General features: G+C 33.9%; 1 protein-coding gene across 9 annotated transcripts in view; it reads right to left on the minus strand.

Moving 5' to 3' along the window:
- LOC117231243 (collagen alpha-1(XVIII) chain) overlaps nucleotides 1–20,576 on the minus strand; it is a 344,917-nt gene that overhangs the window by 305,669 nt on the left and 18,672 nt on the right. For all 9 annotated transcript variants that reach the window (XM_033489490.1, XM_033489491.1, XM_033489489.1 and 6 more), the window contains exon 2: nucleotides 17,880–17,950. In XM_033489490.1, coding sequence (XP_033345381.1) covers nucleotides 17,880–17,950 — 71 coding nt within the window. The remainder of the gene's footprint in view (nucleotides 1–17,879; nucleotides 17,951–20,576) is intronic.

Below are 20,576 nucleotides of genomic sequence, written 5' to 3' on the forward strand. Positions count from 1 at the left end.
TCTTCTTAAAACTAGTCATTCTTTCCTAGAGTGATTAAACTATCGTTTCAAAGAATTGAAACCTTTAACGTAGTAACTTATCCAATTTAGTAGGACTCGTTTCGAGTAACAAGTTCGAGAACATTGATAGAAATACGAAATCAATATTTCTTATTCGCTATTGTGTACAAGCAAGCAGGTAGCCAATAGTCAGGCACAAAATAACAAAGGAACAATTTTATATCTCAACGCTCTATCAACCTAGAAATCTTCCGATCAGAGATATTTATCTACATCCATTTTTAACATTTCCCCATCGACTTACCCAAGGGAGACGTTTCCCGAAATAGAAGACGATAAGGTGGTTCGAAAACGTTCCTAAAGCGAATGAAATCCCTGTTCTAAAAACAAACAACCGTCTCCGATACATTTATAGAACATATTCGTTCGTCTGTAAGAATCGAAATCGGGAACAGGTTGAAGCGGTGAAACCGTTTTTCCGGCAAGGAAGCCTCAGGAAATCCACTTTTCGTGCTGCTAGCCAAGCAAACATCCTGCTCTTCTATCCTCGGAAGACGAAGATCACTTTGGATGTAGTGTCTGCCTCCACGACCAGCGGGGTGGTGCCTATTTGCTTTGGGAGTGCTTGTGCACTTTCACCATAGAACCAGCGTTTTCCTTTTGCAACCCTTTCATCATGATTCGTACAATGTCTTCTCCGAGTTTTTCGGTTTGTACGTATGTAAAGTTTTGTATACTAATATTACGATATCGGTTGATAATAAAATTAATTTTAGCTTCTCCTGTCAATTTTGTTAACGATCGTTGTATATTGTAGAAATGAAGACAAAAAAATATCTTTCGATTAAGACGTGGCATCCTTTTTAATTATCCAATGAATTCCATTTTCTTTTATTCGAGAAATACGATGGTTTATGCTTTGCTTTCCCGTATTTGTAATAGTAAATTTTAAGAAATATCGTATCGTAATCTTTTTATTTGTAATCTTCAAAATTTGTTCAAGATTTATAACGAAATAACATTGATATCATCTGCAGAAAATTACGCTTACAATAATTTGACAGCAATAATCTAAATAGTTCCTATAGAGTACTTAAATCTTACATTTATAGATGTATAAATATTAAAAAATTGTATAATCTCGATACACGAGCTAATTAAACAGGAAACATTTATGAGGGAACTATCATTGAAACATTCTCATATAGGAAGTAGCTCAAGTATAGACAAAGTGAAACGTACACGTAGGATAAGAAAAGCGAGGATGTAGGAAGATGAAGAGAAGCGAAAACTCAAACAGAACATTGGCTTTGCTTCCTTAGGGGACACGACTAATGGAATAAGCAGAATAGTAGAGGAAAGAACCATCAAGAGTGTTTTAGCAACACAGACGAAAATTGGACAGGTACTTTTCCTCCCAAGAGTACACATAGTACTGCGCAACCACATTTGTAAGAGAAAGTATACAGTGTATTTCATAAAATGTGCTCCTAAAATGTGTACATTCACAGTAGTGATCTGACGATTAAGAATAAAAAGAAAATTCATATTATATATTTTAAATCTCGTATAAGTTTGTTCAATTTTGATTCAAATAATTAAGTTTATTCATACATTTCCATTGAGCAAATGAACTCGACTCAATATTTTAATAAAATCATTAATATATTTATTAACATAGAAAATATTAGAATTTACAACGATCGAATCCGCAAAGCTCGTAGCAACTATTTTCTTACTGTCTTAATTTCGGGTATTAAATTATATTCTCACGTTATGAGTAAACCTGTATATCCACAGAGAGCACCAATAGATGAATTACATAATTCAACGCAAACAAGAAATGTCTAAAATTGAATGACTGAACAAATTCAGGAATATAACTATTAATTGCTTGGACATATTTTGCAAAACACATCAACACGTATTCCTAACAAAGAAATCAAATATCGTTTCGTAATTCCGTATTCCTTGTTCGTAATAAGGATCTATTATAATGGAATTTTTTTCAATAGAAAGGCAAACATTTCATCATGACGTATATGTAAATATATTTTCATTGATGAGGAGAAAATGTTGCAAACACGTTTCCAAACTTTATCCGAAAATATATGTGACACGGTACAAGATAGGTACATAAGGTCTCTCATAATGAAGACAACTCTTTACGACTCTGGAGACAAATAAGAAGTAATCAAAAGGAATGTTGCCGCGTTCCTCGTTTATCTCTATGTTTCCGTCGTGGCGAGCTAAGTGAAAACCCACTCAAATATCTAACAAACTTTAAGAAAATTAGCTCTGCTTTTCATTTAAAAAAAGAAAGTACTATTTCAAATAAAATGATTCGCCAAAATTATAAATGAACTTATCGTATGAATCTTAAATCAGTTATTACACTAAAATAAAACCATAGGTTTGTCCAGTACAAATTTTCACTAAAGCTATTTTCTTGTATAAAAACTTGAAATTGGTAAAAAATAAAATAAAAGACAGCGATGAAATTGTTACAGATTTGTATGAAAATTAAAAATCTTGTAATTCATTATCGAACTCGAAAGTAATAACGTTTACAGAACGTCTATTCAACATATAATTTCATTTGATTGAAACGTTCTCCTTTTTCATCGTTCCCCTTTTCACGCTCTTTACCTGTATTCCTCGATTCGCGTTCGAGAAACCTGTTTCTGTGGCAGCCAACAAGAAACAAAAGATTGGAGAAATGTTCATCACGAGCGAAGAAAGACGTTTACATATTTTTGAGATAGGAACGACAAGCGTGCAATATGCAACAGCTAAAATAGAGTGGAAAGAACGAAAGCTGCTTTGGATGGCGCAACGAAAAATAATAAATAACTATTCCACGTAACGTTACTAAATAAAACACTAATGAAATTGATAATAAATTATGGTATCTAATTTCATAGTCTTAAAGTAGCCTTCCCTTTTGAATATTTCTTCTGAAATTAAGTAATTACGAGCTATAAAGTTTGTAACTAAATGTTAATTTCATACTCGCTCCTTTCAAATTCCACGAGCCGGTGTAAAAGGTAGGTGAAATTTATTATCTATTAATATAGGGAGTAAGAAATTGATACGTTATTTATCTTCAACAATTCCTATAAATATTTACGAAATATTTCGTACGACATATTTTACGCATCATGAATATAAAGGTAGATCTAAAGTTTATTAACCTTGTAATTAATTTCAATCTAGCTACACATTAATTCATATCAATATTAACATTTTCATGTCAAATTCCACTATTAATAATGCTTCCATCGCTACGTTTTAGAACAATCAATATGTCGATAAACTTGCATTCGATCAGTTTAAATACGCATACGTAAAATTTCCCACAATAAAGGTATATATTTATCTCGTAAAAATGAAAGTTGGAAGATAAAAAAAATTTGTTGGAGAAGAAATCTTGTGTTACACCGTAGATACCCATCGATTTCTCCAAGACGGTTGTCGATCATCGTTATGTTCCGATCAAAATGTGGAGACATTCCGCGGAAAGAAGTGTCCATCTCGACATCTGTGGTCCGACCAATGAAACGAACGTCGAATAAAAGCGGACAGGTGGCCACCCTAGAGGCTCCAGATAAGCTGCGGATCAGGTTTATGGTGCTGACCAAGCAGATACATTTCAAGCAAAATGAACTTCTCGAAACTCGTCCCTTCCACGGCTGTCTGCCCCATGAACGGACCACACGTGTTCGGTTTCTGGACGCTATAGGGCAACGCGTGCCCTCCAATAATCGTATAACATGCGTCCACCTTGTTAAAAGTCGAAGTAGGGAGTAGACAATCGACGTTTAACCTTACTCAAACAATTCTCATTTTCTCGTATCTTTTAAAACGAATTCCTAAATATATAGATAACTCGTTATTTGTTTTATCTACGTGTTCTTAGTTACGGTTAAAACATCACCTTTCACGCATAACACACAGTTTTCTCTTTAAACACATACTTTCCTTAAGGTACATTCACGCGACTTATACTATACGTGAAAAAGTATTTGCACACCGTTGTATTTATTGTGGAATTTTGATATTGAATAATTAGGTTTAGGTATATTACATATTATATCATTTTTAGTAGTAATTATTTAGTAGTATTACAGATATTTGAGTAAGTTGATTAATTCGGACAAAGTTTAAAGGTGAACTTTCGTTTCTTACCTATTTTTAATTTATTTATTTCAGATAAAGAGTTGTAGTGTATGAAACTTAATCTTCGATAAATGCATTTAATAAATTGCGGTATTATTAGTAAACAATTTTTAAGCTTTAGATTTACTGGTAATAAATCATTTCAATTAAAAGTAATTCCCTGAATCCTTTATGAGCACTGAAATGAAAAAGTGCGAAGGTATCCAGGCGGAAGATAAAATTATACACCGGAAATTCGAATTAAAAGTAATCACTACGTAGCAATCCCCGTAAAAATAATCGAATTACTCGGATCGTGAAAGGTTTTATAATCTCAGACTTAAATCGGTATTATTTTCAACTCGCTAAATCCAAAGAACCATTGCGAATTAATCAGTGTTTAAATAAAAAAAGAACGTATTGCGTGGAAATCAGAAAAATTACATTTTCTCTAACTACGGCACCTTAATATACAATAAAGAAATTCACATGTTTCTCTACTTCTAGTTACAGAGAACAATAAAAAAAGTTATGGAATAATCAAGGTGAAGCATAAAAGACGGAAAAAAGAATTTCACAAGAATCAGAAGAGGTTGCGTAAAGTATCTACATGAATAAATAACATTGTGGAGAGTTCCTTTGCAAACAATAAATCCAGAAAGAAATACTAGGCGTGATTCGAGACGTCCCTTTGTATCGTCTCTGCTGGCTGACAACAATTTGCATCAATAATATCGCTGGGAACGAGGGTTCAAAGTTTGTCCCGTGGGAGGCGTGGAAAGCTTAAAAGGTATTTCACCGCGAATATAAGCAATTACTAAAATGAATCGGGGGATAAAGGTGTACTTTTACGGCGATGGAAAAAACATTTTCGAATTTACTTTTTGTGAAATAAATGGAACGGCACTGTGCGGTACAAGCCTTTCATATAGTTGCTCATATCGATATGAATTTTGATATGAATACTGATCGTGCATCTGTAATGAGAAATGATGTACATTTAAAGAGAAAAAAAATATTAAGAGAATAGAATGTATTATATAATAAATAAAAAAAAATACTAAAAGAAGATTTGTATCATTAACTAAATTAGTTATAGCTTAACTCTGAATGTTTGCTTTACGAAACAAAACTAAACCTGTAAAATAAGATTAGACTAAACTACATTTTTATTGCGGGAACGTGTTTGATAAATTCATATCGCTCTCCTGAGGAGAACGGTGCGACATTAAAATAAACGAACCAGTTTCGTTTGATTTTGAGAACAAAATCGAACAGAAGGAAAAAAGGATGAAATGGACGAACGAAGGAGGAAAGGCAAGAACGTATCAAAGCTACGGGCCTACCTTTGATTTCAACGAAAATTAATAAATAACGATGGTATCAGTTTCGTTTCTTTTACATGACAGAACAGGAAATACAAGCAATAAAGATGCGAATTTATGGTCTCACTTCTGGCCTGCATTCCAAAGTTACGATTGCATACGACTTGCACGGTGCCTCACACTTGACGAAATCTAAATATATCGAGTTTCAATGGAAACAAAAGTTCTTAAAGCGATCCTCAAAAAGTAAGCGGCCTACTAAATTCACGACTGTCACGGTGAAAAATAAATTATCAATTTCACTCGAGCAACCTGTATCTTCAATATCTTTGCTTTCAATTATTTTATCTTTCATTCGTCTTTACTTTTTCATACTGCGTACTTCAGTATTTTCTACAAATAAAACGGTATATATTTTATCTTATTTATTTTGTTATTTGATCAATAAAATGCATTACACCAACGAAATAGCACTTTTTTTTAGTAAACATAAAATGCGTTTAACGGATTGTTCATTAGGTTAATTGTAATTACGTGACGGAACGAAGCAAGGTGTACAAAATTAAGAAGGACTACACAGAGAATGAAGGATGGAATGTTGAGAAGAGAAAGAAGCAGATGAAAGGTGAAAAAGAAAGGTAGAAAAGGATCCGGTGAGGCGAGAAGAAGGTCAGGCATGCAAATGCCGTGTTTTCCGGGACACCTGATGCAGAGTACGTGTACTCCCACGTAAAAACATCGACACTGCATCCTCGATTCTCCGACAAATCTCGTGAGAAACGCGCGTACAGCCTCTGCAAGAATTATCCTAATAGTTTCCACGACACTCTAATTCCTTGACTAAAGACGAGCGAGCTCGTACTACTAGCTACAATTACAGGGCTAAATTGTTCAACGTATAATCCTCGTTATTTAAGTTCTCTATGCATGTAATACAGAAATGCAACAGCTTGAAAAAGAAAACCTAAAAGTCAACAATGTAACTACAAAATCCTTCGAATAAAAAGTAACCCTCCTAAAATTACCATTATCCAAATTCCACTTCGAAGAAGGTGCCTCAAAAGATGAAACCACGAAATTGTCTGTAACGTAAAACATTCGGAGTTTATGAAACCCAGTGTACGTTGATCGAACGAAGAGCGTCGGTGGTTTCGAATGTGGAGCACGAGGGCGAGGGAAGGGCGAAAGTGTAGAGGAGACGCGTGGAACTAGCAAAGGTGCAGCCACGAGGTATGTAGTAGACCGGCGGTAGTGTTTTGTTTACGAGGCTTTTGTTCCGGCATGAGAGTAACGACCATTCGTTACCAGCCACTCGCCACTTCCGTTCCGCAGGTGAGAGAAAGCTCTCCTCTCGTCCCAGCCTTCGCGAATTTCCGCCTTCCTCTATTCGTTCGCTTCTTCTCATCCGCATCCGTTACTTCCGGCTGTGCCGACAAATTCTAATAAAGTCGACTTATTCCACGGCTACGCGCCTTTCGTCGCTTATTTCACGCATTCGACAGCTCAAAGAGCCTTTATGATCACTCCATGTCGTGATATTGTGCGTTTAGGGGATACGAGGCTGAGGGGCGTATAATATATGTGATACACGATTTATGACGCATGCTGCTCGTCATATCGAAGAAAAGAGTGGGATTCTGAAAGATTAACTGCTTCTTTGTCGACTGAGTATTACGTTGAATCGTTGATAGTGAGTTTGGGAAGTTTGTTTTTGAACTGAATTAAACATTGGAGTTTGGAGGTGACAGTAAGTTGAATTAGTTTGCTAAGTAGTTATAGTTTTCAATGTGTCATGTGATTAAGTTATTCGTTAAATCTTTTACATTTGTAGCGTATTTTAAATAGACACTCCAATGAGCTGTTAAGAGAAATATTATACATAGATAAATCTATATTGTCCATGAAATGAAATTAATTGTATTGATAAACTAATAAGGATCAGTAGGAAATGAGTTTCGATTTTCATTCAAGGGACTCTGTCCTTTTATGCGACTTTTATGCGGCTCTGTCCTTTTATTAACCTTTTATACATATGTATATACCGCTCTTTGTACGAAACATATTATCGAACATAAACTTGAATTGAAGCTTACATCAAAATTAAATAAGTACACAGAAACTTGGAATGTTATGATTGCACACAACAAGTATATACGTTGTGCTTTCAGACTTCATATTCACTTATAGTTGCAATATACACACAAATGTATTAAATTGCATATTTCAGTAACATCAATTTACCCAACTGGAAGTGTGGATGGAAATAAAGGAAACTTATATCACAGTTATAACTACATACATACTATCTAAATCTAATATCTGTTCAGAAATTAAGTTCTTAATCGAATGTACAAAATTAATAAAAATTTAATTAATGCCCACTATTATGATTTCATTAGTATTATAATTTATCATCGTTAATTTTTTCTAATTGTTACTTATCGTTAATTTATTATCATTCATTCATTATAATTTATTTTTAGTAAAGATAATTAATTTTAAACAGACGGTTTTGTCATTCTCTTTCCCTCACTTTTCCCCTTGGCTTCCTTCCACCTTTTCCATATGTATAAAATATATAAAAAATATATAAATATATATTATATATAATATATAAATAGTAATAATAATATATAAGTATATTATATATATATAATATATAAAATAAATGTAAAAAATATGTTATTATCAGTCGAATAACGTTCCAAATTAAGAATAATAATAGCAGCCGAACAAAGTCCACCTGAATCTATGATTTTTCAATTTCCATCCTCTCTTACCGATCTCCTATAATACGACTCTTTTTCTCTGTTCATGGCACGTAAGAAACTCCCATAAAGTTAGCTCAGGCGGCAGCTTTTCAACGCGGAATGCTTTTAAATGCCGAAGCTCAAGCATAAAGTTGCTTTCCCCTGTTTCGCACACTTCTCTCTCTTCTTAATATCGCTTTGCTGCTTTGTTGCTTTCACACGACTTGGTCGAATTTTCGTTCTCGAGCCTTAATCCGATTTCACCGGCTGAGATTCCACTATTTATTAATTTTTCCTCGCGAGAAGCCAAGGCCAGTATATGTGGCCACAGGGGTTCGTGTGATATTACTTAAATGCGAATAATAACGAAGATTAAAGCGCACTTTATACGTGGGATATATTTACATGGCTATTTTCACGCCCGGTATTTTTTAAATCCTAAATTTAAAATATTGAATTATGCTCTGTGAAATTTCCAATTAGTTTGTTTGTTCTATTCTTTATTTGCAGTCGCATCGACTGTGAAGTCACTGGCGACTACTTTGCAGGTTCAACGACACATGTATTATCAATGTTTTACTCGCGTACAAGGATTCTAGTACTCTAATTCTAGTGCATATGGACCACTGTTTTCGGCACTAGTACATTAGTAGTCTAACGCCTTAGTGCGTACTAGCGGAGTGAGCAACAATGATTTTGGGGGACATGTGGAGAACTTAGTTGGGTGGATCCCGAAACACCACGGACCGAGCTCAAATAACTACAATACAACTACGAATAAATCAAGTTGTAGAGATGCTCCAGTTGGTATTTTATTGAAAATCAATTAACTTAATTTATGGAAGAAGGAAAGTAAAAAGAAAGTTTAACTAATATTACTACAAAATTAATGTATCACTTCAAATTCCTTCCTCTTTATTTTGTAAAATTTTTCTTGCAAAATTGTTTGTAAAATATAAATTTTATCGGGATTTGTTTAATCAACGGTAGCAATTAAAGGCTGAAAATTTATCTATAAAAGATTTATTACAAATCTATATTTTTTAAATAAATTATAATAAATCCTTCGATTTCTTTCTTAAAGAACTTCGTATAGACAAAAAACAAACTCGAAGCTGAATTATCTTGGACAAACCAACGCTCCTGTATCACGTACTTTTATCAAGCTGCTTTCGCCGACCACAAACTTTTAAATGCCAAATAAAACGAGAAATGGCCACGAAAATTCTTGAAACGGTAGAAAAGAAGAACTTGCGAGGGAAAATAACGGTTGGTCCGTGCTCGATTGACGGACATCGACGAAAATGGTTGTGGCAACGACAAAACGGGCCAGGAAATGGATATACGCGTGAAGAAAATGATAGGAGAAAAAAGAACGAACAATATATATTTACGTGTGTGTGTGTGTGTGTTTCATTTTGTGCAAGAAATATCGCGAGTATCCACGACTGTTTTACGAGCACGCTCACCTAAAAACGAAATCGCTTTTCTCCCGACAATCATCCCTTTCCACGCTATTTTTTCTTATTTGCAGCGATGGAATCCCTTGAACCGAGGTCCATAAAAATACGATCGAATAGAACTCGATTATTAGACAGCAGATATTTATGAAAATTTGTATCTTTATGGATAAAACTAAAGATATGGAATCTGAGTACAGATTTGTTTCGTCCTTTGACCGGTACCTGTTCTCTATGATTTTATTCACATTGGAATTTATCTGAAATATGAGGAGATCACTGTTCGTAAAAAACAATATATATAATTTGATTAGAAAATTATCGCTCTTGAATTTTTACCTGGTATTCTTTAATTTTCATTATCATCTATAGATACTTTCGTTATACTTTATTTTCCTATTATTTATTTCAGTCTATTTCTAGCCTAATTCGAACTCCTTAAAATGCCTACATTTCCTGGACATCATATTAACGAAATCAATGTTATTCTTATCATCGCACGAAATTTACTCGGAGCGCATCTGTTGCATAGATTGCAATAATCTGCATGTCATATGACAGATTAATCTTGTCTGACTAGTGTAGAAGATATGCAATTGGGCAGGGTTAATTACATTAAGGTGTTACACAGTGTAATTACTATCTGTCCAACTTGTTATAGTGGCTGCTGCGCGCTAATTGATTGACATTTTCGAACTGGTTCTGATACGATTGGCGTATACATATACATATGCATATATCTTCAAAGTGAAGAAGCAAAGGAATAATTACGTTCACAAATTCATATTACTCGTGATCAGTTACGAAAATTAACTTTTTAGTTGATCATTATTCTATCTGCTAAAATTTCTATAAGAATATATTGTTGCGTAGGATGATTAATTTGTTTTTTTTTCACAGATAAGAAAAGAATGTGAAAAATTATATAAAATCGTTTAAATGCCTGACTAGTTCTCTGCTTCAGCGGTGTATTTAAATTTTAATAAAAAGTCCCATCAACTTCTTATTTAAAAAAAACTCAGAATAGTCAAAAATAATTTTTCTTACAAAATTACGAATATTGTAAAAATCGCACGAGGATATATCTTAGAAATTATTAATGGATTACGATGTCTAAAAAATGTAAACTATCATATAGTTTATACACGCGCAAGAAAATCTCTGTTTAGAAACAGAAGGAAATTATATGTAGAGAAATCATAGAAAATGATTACGGAAACGTGTTACAGACATGTCTGTGACCGAGGCGAGATATATTGGGCACGAAACGTGCCGGGAAAGTATAAAATGTCTGGAAGCTTGTTCTCACCCTTTCTCCTCTTCCCGACAATCCCCGCAACTTTCACTACGTATGGTTAACCCAGCTTGTAATATATCGCCTACTTGTTCCACGTACAACATCAACCCCCTTGTCTCTAACATGTGTATAATCCTGCGGTTTATCAGTCTGCTGCTCCCCGATTCATATCCCCGAGGCTATCTTGCGAACAAACTATGATATTTCACACAGCTTCTATCACTTGCTGACTACCTGTGATAGATTAGCTGTTGTCCTTTTCTGACATATTCTTTTTCTTCCTCAAATTTTGCATTTTTCTTGATTTTTCGAGTTCTCGTGATCGAAATATTTGGAATAACTCCACGAGAATTTTTATTTCCTTGTAAATGATGGAGTAGTTTATATTCGATAGGAAAAAGTATTTTCATACTTACACGCGGTTTTTATAATTTGTATAATTTTTATCTTTGTATATCGATCAGATATTATTGCGATAATAGTATGTCGTTAGAAATGTAAACTGTACTTAATGAAATAAGCCGATATATAATTATTCAAGTGATTCCATAAAACAGAATTAATCGGGTTATTGATTATGTCTTACGATTAGTAAATTCTGTAAGTTGCTGTTCAGAATATTAAATATAATATTTCATTTAATATTTCATTTTGAATGGAGTTGTGTCTATATGCATATCGTCCTTGTACTCATAATGATGGAGTCATCTAGATTAATTTATCCATTCTGCTGTCAATATACTTTTACACTTCAGATATAAGCTATTACAAGTAACAAATGGATATGGTAATCGTAATTGGAAAGAAGTTGTCATAATTCCATTTTATTCTCCCCAGTGACGAATTGCATTTACCTTGATTGAAGTATTTATGCCATGACTATGTTTTACGGATGACACGCGTGCTTCGTCATCATGATTCAGAATCGTAAAAATAATTCTATCAGGGGATGACAGAGATCGTCCGAGTTGTTCCAGTTACTTTAAAATCACGCCCAAATATGAAGTCATGCTTACAATCTGAACAATAAACCGAGAGTTATAATTAGCAATAGACCTTCGATACAAACATTGTAAGTCAATCATTTTCGTTGAATATAAAACATAAATTCTGTTCAACTTTATCAAAACACATTCATTTTTCAACACAAATCTGTTGTCCAAACTTGCTGAATAATTTAAATGAACTGCAAAGCCAAGTGCCAAGAAATACTTAATATTTATATATTTATGTACATTCGTATTCGACTTCGGCACTAAAATATTAAAAACTAATTTATTTAATCTACTACTAATTTATTTAAAGGAAGAAACGATTTCCATTAACATCAACATATTTTATTTATCTGGCCACAATAATTTTTATCAAAAAAGAATCATCATGACACTTCCGATACTCTGAAATGTTCACTTCTAAAAACTAAACGTTCCTTAAACTATCCCCTCTAACGTACGTCAAAACATGTTTGTCAAAAAACATCAATTTTTATAAATCACTCAAACTTACCTATTCGATCGACCGAAAAAGTCGATGGAAACAATCACACTTACATTTCCAATTTCCGGGAATCGATTATCCAGCAAAAAGCAGGTCAATTCGACACGAAATTCTTAGTACGTCACCGCTCTCACGGCCATTAAAATGCAACAGGAATCCACGAGTGGAATCGATTAGCCGACACACGCCGCATGTAAATTCAGCTTAAGCCGTGACTGATCGATGAGTCATGCCGAATTATTGGACCCCATTGCGATTACGAAGTATGCGAGATTCGATCGACGCCCACATCCGGCACACACCAAAGAAAAAACAACGAAATTCGAGGCACATCGTGTCGTAAAACGTTTCATCGGGCCAATCCTTTGCGCAACCTCTTCCTTTCTGTTCCAGCCGACCCCTTTCATTTCGCGCTTCGCTCGCTAAAATTTGTTAGCGAACAAGCTTCAAATTAATGAACGCTCTACTTTTCAGTGACAGATACGAAAATACCAAAGTGATCGTGTAACGTGAACCTCGGAACGTTCTTATTTGTTAAAGTAGATTCATCATCTGTCGTGAATCCGGAAATAACGTGCTACGAGATTAAGTATTACTCAACGCGAAGGTAGCTGACCTGAAAAAGTCGCGCCGAATAAACTTCCGTAAGTTGTGGGACAGCTTTTAAAAAGATGCTTCAGTGGTCGCTCAAAGTAACGTAGGGTAATGGATATTTATAGTGATGCAATTTTCCAGAGGAATTTGGTTCGGAAAGCACTTTCGGATATTAATGTGCGTGAGACGTTACTGAACGTGAATCTACAATATTTCATAATAAAAGATAATAATGTTAAATGTAGTCACTGCGTGTGGTCTTAATATGCATATTGATCATATCGTCAGACGAAAATTATTAGAAGATTCGTTAAATGTAACCTTCTATGAGCATAACTGGAAAGAATATTAGTTGTAACTGGAAAGAAACTGTCACTGTTAGTTCGTCTCCGATTTTTAACTGACCTTGCTTCTGCTCATAAATTTTAATCCAACCGACCGCGACGTCTCATCTATTTCTAAAGAATTACGCTATCAATCGTAACCGCTACGGCATCTGGCGTGTTCCGCTATTCCCCATAATGTACAGCTCGATATTTTTTCCCTATTTGCCTGTTGAATATCTAAGTTCTGTTTTACAAATTTGAAAACTTTTTAATTGAAGAATTCTAGAGTTCAAATAACTTTTTTGATAAAAGTATAGCGACGTAAGATGGAATTCTTATGCTCATCATTACTCTTATGTGATTACGCTTCTATGAATTTGATATCCTAATAATTTATAATATTCAGAAATTCTTCTATGAAAAGATAAGTAATATAACAAATTTACACGTTATTTCTGAAGGAAATTATAAACATTTCGTAATATTGAAACTGAGCTTGAACATACATATAGTTTATTCATTTCAAAAATACTAGTAAATATTATCAGCTCTACTTTTTTAACAGTACAACTGAAATGAGATATTTATGAACGATATTCGTCATTATCAAATCTTGTGGCAAAAAGAATGTTTTACATCCGAGACCAATTTAATAATTTAATGAAATGGCAGATATATCCTTTTCGATTAAGAGATATTTATACTTCTAGTCGTCATTGTTTTTTTAATGCATTATTTCTCTTGAGTATGAAAATGTAATCGAGAAATCGAATCGAAAATGTAATGTGGAGAGCGTGCCGGAGAAGAAGAAGTAAGGATTTTCTTTACGATCGAAACAACTGTCGAGCTGGTCGTGTAAACTAAAACATTTTCGATGCAAATTTGTAATATTTCAGTTCCTTATTCGCGACATTCTCAGGAAGCAATTCTCCTCGCTGTTTCCTAAGGTAAACAGACCGACAATAAAACAGTTTTGAACGCTTTGTCTGCCAGACAACGGAGAACCATGTTTCATATTTTTTTACTACCGTGTCACTAAATTTCACACCATTTTTCGATAACAATTCGGTAAAATTTAAAATTTGAACATGTGTAAGAAAAAATATTATGTACAATTGCATCAAATAAAGTAGCATATATGTATTTTGTTTTATTCTTAGAAAAGATTAGACGTAATGGATAGAACAAATATTTTCAACGATTAACTTTAGTCTAACTTGCTGTCTATCATCAAAAGGAATATTGACTATCTTTGAGGATATAGAATGCCATTGAATTTAATTTCAATCGGTCAAACTCTCACAGCGATAAATCAACGTGGACGATGCTCCTCCAGTAATTTATCTATTTCGTGTCCATATTCTACTGTTTCGCTGAAATGTACGCTGGAAAGATAATTAAACCAATAGCAGTAAATTTCTATTTGCACGGTTCCTGAAACGCATCCAAGTATATTCATTATCTTGTTGCAAGAACAATTTCATGGAAAGATGAATGAACCACAATGAATTCTCGGATCGTTTCTTTCTTTTTGTTGCGACGACCAATGCAATTGCACGTGGAATTAGTTTCCAGCTTATCGAATAAATGTATTGAAAATAAAAACTAAACAATTATCTGTGTCCTCTCTAAAAGAAAAAAAAGAAAAGGGAATTATTCACGATCCTATTATGTACTATTAGTGAAACTATCTTTTATTATAAAAGAATATCTAAATTTACGTTAATCAATATTTTAAAATATCAGCGCTATCATTAAAAAAAAAGAATTTTTCAATATAATTGGCGTAATCTTTTAGGCTATTATCCCTTACGTTTCAATTTAGCTTAAAAGATAAACTAATATCATTCATTCTAATAATAGTATTTCTATTCTATTACTGTAATTTATGATATTTTTAATTAAGTCTATACTTCTTTGATAAATCCCTAAATTTTATCAGAAGTTCTACAATAATTGTAAGAAATTAGTCGTTATAATTAAATATTCTCAATTATCGTTTTAAAACAGTAGGGAAGAAAAATGAAACTGAGTGGCAATTGGGTCTGACCAATGACGCGTCGTTAAATATTGACGAGACAGTGATGCAAAAAGCAACCGTTCACCATGGAAGGTGGAAGAAGAGAGGCGGATACAAATGAGGCTATGGGGATGAGAGTTATCTCGCATCCTGCGGGAGCTATTCGTCCCTTTTCACCCCGCTTCCTATACTATAACACCACCGACACAGCCGACCTACCCTCTTTGCATCCGCCCCTGATAAGGGAACCGGAAACTCACCGAGCGGCTGAGTCTTTCGAGCTTCCGGATAACGCGATGCTTCTTGCGTTCGTGGATTATCGACTTCGGATTGTCTTCGAGACAGTTCCTTAGAATCGTGTCTATGCATCGCCGCAAAATCGCTTGGGAAATTAAAGTATGAATGCGAATCGTTCATAATCTTAAATTATCGTTGAAATGATTTTGAGCACTGCGATTGTTTTCTTGATACAGACAACGTGTTACGTATTCAAATTTTATAATTAGCTACTTGGAAATTTAATAAATGTTAACGACAAGTTAAAAAACTAAATCTATTTTGGTTAAGAAAAAATATGGTATTTCAACCATAAACTATTTTCAGAATATTTCTTCAAACATTAATATAACATGTAAGTTTCTTTAATTATTTAAAAAACTTGTTAAAAATCTACTAAAAGTTCATATATATATACATATATATATTATACTATACATATTTTTATTTATTTATTTATTGTTGAAGAAATACTCGTATAATAATCCGATACTTTCACTTTTAGTGAAAAGATATTTAAAACATGGAGTGATATCGATTTAAGTGGAAACATCACCGTGATACGTCCTTTTTTACAAACTTCCTTCAATATCTTGAAGAAAGGAATATCTGTTTCATTTTTAATATATTCGTCGATACAGTGACAGTATACGAAAAATGAAAGAATCGACAAATTGTTTCTTAACGATTCAACTGTGATTCCTCAATTTTATAACGACTGATCAGAATAATATGGAATGCCGGAAACGAAATGAAGATCTGTATAAAAACGATTCGCCGGAATGAAATATCTGCTGAATCTGAGAAGCGACTCTTCGGGTTATGAAATTCTTAAAGGAGGAAATAAAGATATGCTGATGATCATAAAACCATTTCAAGATATTAGGGCTTTGTAATCACGATCCAAGCAAGATTTTTATTAAATCCTTCTTTGGGAATCTCCATTCTTCTTCGAAACTTGCTTCGCATTACTGCTAATATTTTACCTCACTTCATGAAAAATGGAAAATTGCTCGGAAATATGAAATAGTTTCGTGAAAATTTACAACACCATAAAATTGTTACAATCCTGTATTTATCATACTTTCCCTTAATAGAATTGCTATTGCAAATTGTTCTTAATTCACATTATACTGCTACGTTAAAAAGTGAGAATTATTTAAAGAAAACTCATGTACGATATAGGATAGAAGAATATTATTTTGTTATTATCATCTTATAGACGAAGAAATAATTTGAAATAATCGAATTTGTCGTTGTTACTCATGCAATAGCAGGGTAACTTAAAAATCCAAAAATAAAGATCCTAACTTCGTGTTACATCAACTTCAACGAGATGGTCCATTGAGAATGGCTGGACGATTCGTTTTTACGAGTGACCGACCTCACTTAAGTAAGAAAGAAGTCCGCGGGTTCGGAAAGAATCACTGCACTTTCCACATTCGACGGAAGAAATTCGAGCTATAACTGAATTCAAAGGAGCTATCAGTACGACAAACAAACTGTTCATACTTTACATACATTTGAAAAAGTTTTGGTATCAACATGAAATACATATAAATGTAATAAAATGTAAATAAAGTGTAAATAAAACGAACTACTTCAAGTTGATAGAACAATCCTTTTTAACTTTGTCCTTTCCATTAAAATTCCTCTTACTTCTCTATATTTATATTAACTGTCCCTTAAATATTTATTTCAAGAAACAACTTGACCCTAAAATTAAAACGGCAATCGCTAACAATTCCTAATAAATATAATCTCCTAATAAGTATTAATAATCGATAAAAACAAGATGCTACTGCAGTAAAAATAAAGGATATGAATATTAAAACAACACAGACGAAAAGTGACTTACTGAAAAATGTAAAGCGATTGAAAGTGAAACCGACGAAATTTTGTTCAGCTTGTTGCGGACGGTTCGCAAATAGCTTTGTAACGAAGCATTGCTCACGTAAAACGAATAACGTTGGAAGTTCGCGAGAAAGATTGGTAAAAAACCGGCTGAATATTCTTGAGAAGTCCTCGACGAGTGAAGAGCCCTCCTGAGAATTTTGTACCACGGATCGTCATAGTAGACGACGTCTGGAAGGGCAGAGAGGGACAAATGGTCCTCGAATCTCTGAATCACCAACCCCCGAGTCGGCCCATTATCGTTGAATGAACTGACACTTACCTTTTTTCTCGTTGAAAAAGTCCGCGTTGACGCGCGTCACACAGAACAGGACGAATATCAACCACTGCAATCTGAAATTAAATGTTTCGATGTTACTTTATTTCGCATTTGAAATGATTAATTAAAAATGTAATCGATATCGATATAGTGTGATAATCAAATTTTCTTCCGATTTATATGTTTATTCTTTTCTTTCTTTAAATGCATGATACGAATGTTATAATAAAATCTGTATGTTTGATAATTTTTGTAAAACGCAGTAATGTTGATTCCAGGATAAAATAAAATTCCAGTGACATTTACGTGGGAAATGTAAGAACAATACTGATAAATGGAAAATAGGTAAACCTAATTGTTTTTTAGGCTGAAAAGTAACTAATGCGAAGTCCGTTTTAAACTCTTCTGATTACAATTAAAATTAAAGACGAGGATGTTAACGAAGGAATACTGATAACAACTTGACCAATTCCATTTACTTACAGAGAAACTTAAATTAATATGCACGACATATACTAAGATTGGAAGAAATAAAGTTATACTTTCTTTCAATATAGAAACACAAACTAATTAAAAAGATCCAACTTTCCTAATAACCCTTTTCAACTACTCCTTCTTGTTAAAGTTCTTCTACGTTCTACGTATACATAACTCTCTTTGACATAAGAATAATATATTACTTTATTCCTAAGCTACTCTATATCTATACTATCTTTAAAAAATGGCAAACACAAAATTCCCTTTTCCTCTGAAATACCATTTCTAGATACGCGAAAAACTTCTTGATAGTCCTGTTACGATACTCTTCGTATCATTCCAATATTCCGAGTATCGATCATTACTCGGTTTTACTGTATTTAGATACAACAATTGCCGATATAGAGCTAAATGCACGGGTAAAAACAGATGCAGAGATATCGTGAAATGAAAAACCGAAACGATAGCGATTAAAACGGGGCTAAATGGGGGCTGTAACGATTGCATAGGAAGAGATACGCGATCTCGTGAAAGAAAGGCACGAGATTAGCGCAAAAACGATTCGAAACGTTAGCGTTGTTCCAGAGTAAAACAATAAAGTCCGTCTCTTGAGACTGAAAGCGGGGGCGGATGATACGGACGCCGGAAAATTGGGTTCGCTGAAACGTGTTTCGTTAATGCGATCTCTTACGGAAAAAGCAAGTCTTCAAAAGGTGTTGAAAATCTGCTCCGTGAAAATGGCTACTGTATACAACGAACTTATTCAGCGTAAGTACCCCTTGTAAAAAGGAAATCCACCTTTTATGAAATGTTCTACATATCTTGACGGCTCTTTTAAGATAAATAAGTGTTGCGTTAAAATTGTGTACACGAGGGTTGTTCTTTCTTGCTACATATGTTACAACAGCGTTAAGGGCGTGGCGATATTTTACTGACACGTGGAAGTATAAAAGGTATAACTGTGAGTTAAAACGAGGCAAAGATTATGCCAATCGCGTTAAACTAAATAATGTAACAACAATTTACAAAATATAGTTCCGAATTTTCGATGCCAAAAGAGAAGAAAATCTCAGAGATAAGAAAGCAGAGTCTCAAAGGACATGAAAAAGGTCTCCGAAGCTTAGATCGAAAAATCAGCATCTCCCGAGATAGAAGATTCCACAGATAAAAGACTAGCAAAAGTAGAACAAAATCAAAGATGAAGGACACGAAACTGCTTAAAACCTTAGGTCTAATAATGACTGAGAAATAAAAATATTGAAATTTTTTATTATTAATTACTTGTTATTAAAATCTAACTATTGTTCTATTTTATACTGTAATAAACTTAGTACGAATCTAAGCTCTCCATGGAATGTATAACTCTTTTTTTTAGCAAATCCCCCAGCAATCATTTCCTGAACCAAATGGACGTTGAAATTTATTACGAACTCTTTTATGGTACGAGAAAGCGAAGAGATTTTTCTTGTCGGCAGAAAAATCTACGCATATCCATAGAAATACATAAAAGTGGCGGATAAAACGATCGTAACATCGAATGACGCGACGTCTATGTATGCTACTGTAGGTACGACTGTATGCGCGTCAACCTACAGACGATTTCTCACGTGTCGAGGTTAGTGTAACACGAGGAATTCGTTGCAAGAGTGTGGACACACATTTGCATCAGTCGGCGAAAGGCGATTGCGGGCGTTTGGCAGCAACCGTCGATCATGAATCACGATCGAGAACTATGGCCTTGCGTAACGCTTGCAACCGTCCCACGTATACGGCCGTGCCCGCGGATTTCGATTTCCGTTTGTCAAGGTCGTTGCACTTTGATGCTATAACGGAATTCGATTGAGATAAACGTGTTTGAAAAAGCTTCGGTAAGTTATCAAACTCATTGGTTTATAACGACATTTAAACGGTCAACGAGGAACGATGAAAAATATAAAATATTCAAAGTTGTCGCATTCCGTTGTTATAGCTTTAAAATAGTATTCGGGTAAAATACAGTATAAAATATGAATAATATCTTACAGAAATAATTAAAAGAAATAAAGATGTTAAGTTTGTAACACGAATCTATGGAAAATTATTTTCAATATTGAAAATTATATTATGCTTCAACAGTTGTTTCAGATACTTCTTCTTTCCTTTCTAAACGATGTAGAAAATGTGTTTCGGAACATTTACCGAAATGCAGACGCATACACTTTAATAGGATAATGGGATAGCTCT

Source organism: Bombus vosnesenskii, unplaced genomic scaffold (genome assembly GCF_011952255.1).
Source record: "Bombus vosnesenskii isolate JDL3184/JDL3185 unplaced genomic scaffold, Bvos_JDL3184-5_v1.1 scf7180000013272, whole genome shotgun sequence".
Lineage (NCBI taxonomy): Eukaryota > Metazoa > Arthropoda > Insecta > Hymenoptera > Apidae > Bombus > Bombus vosnesenskii.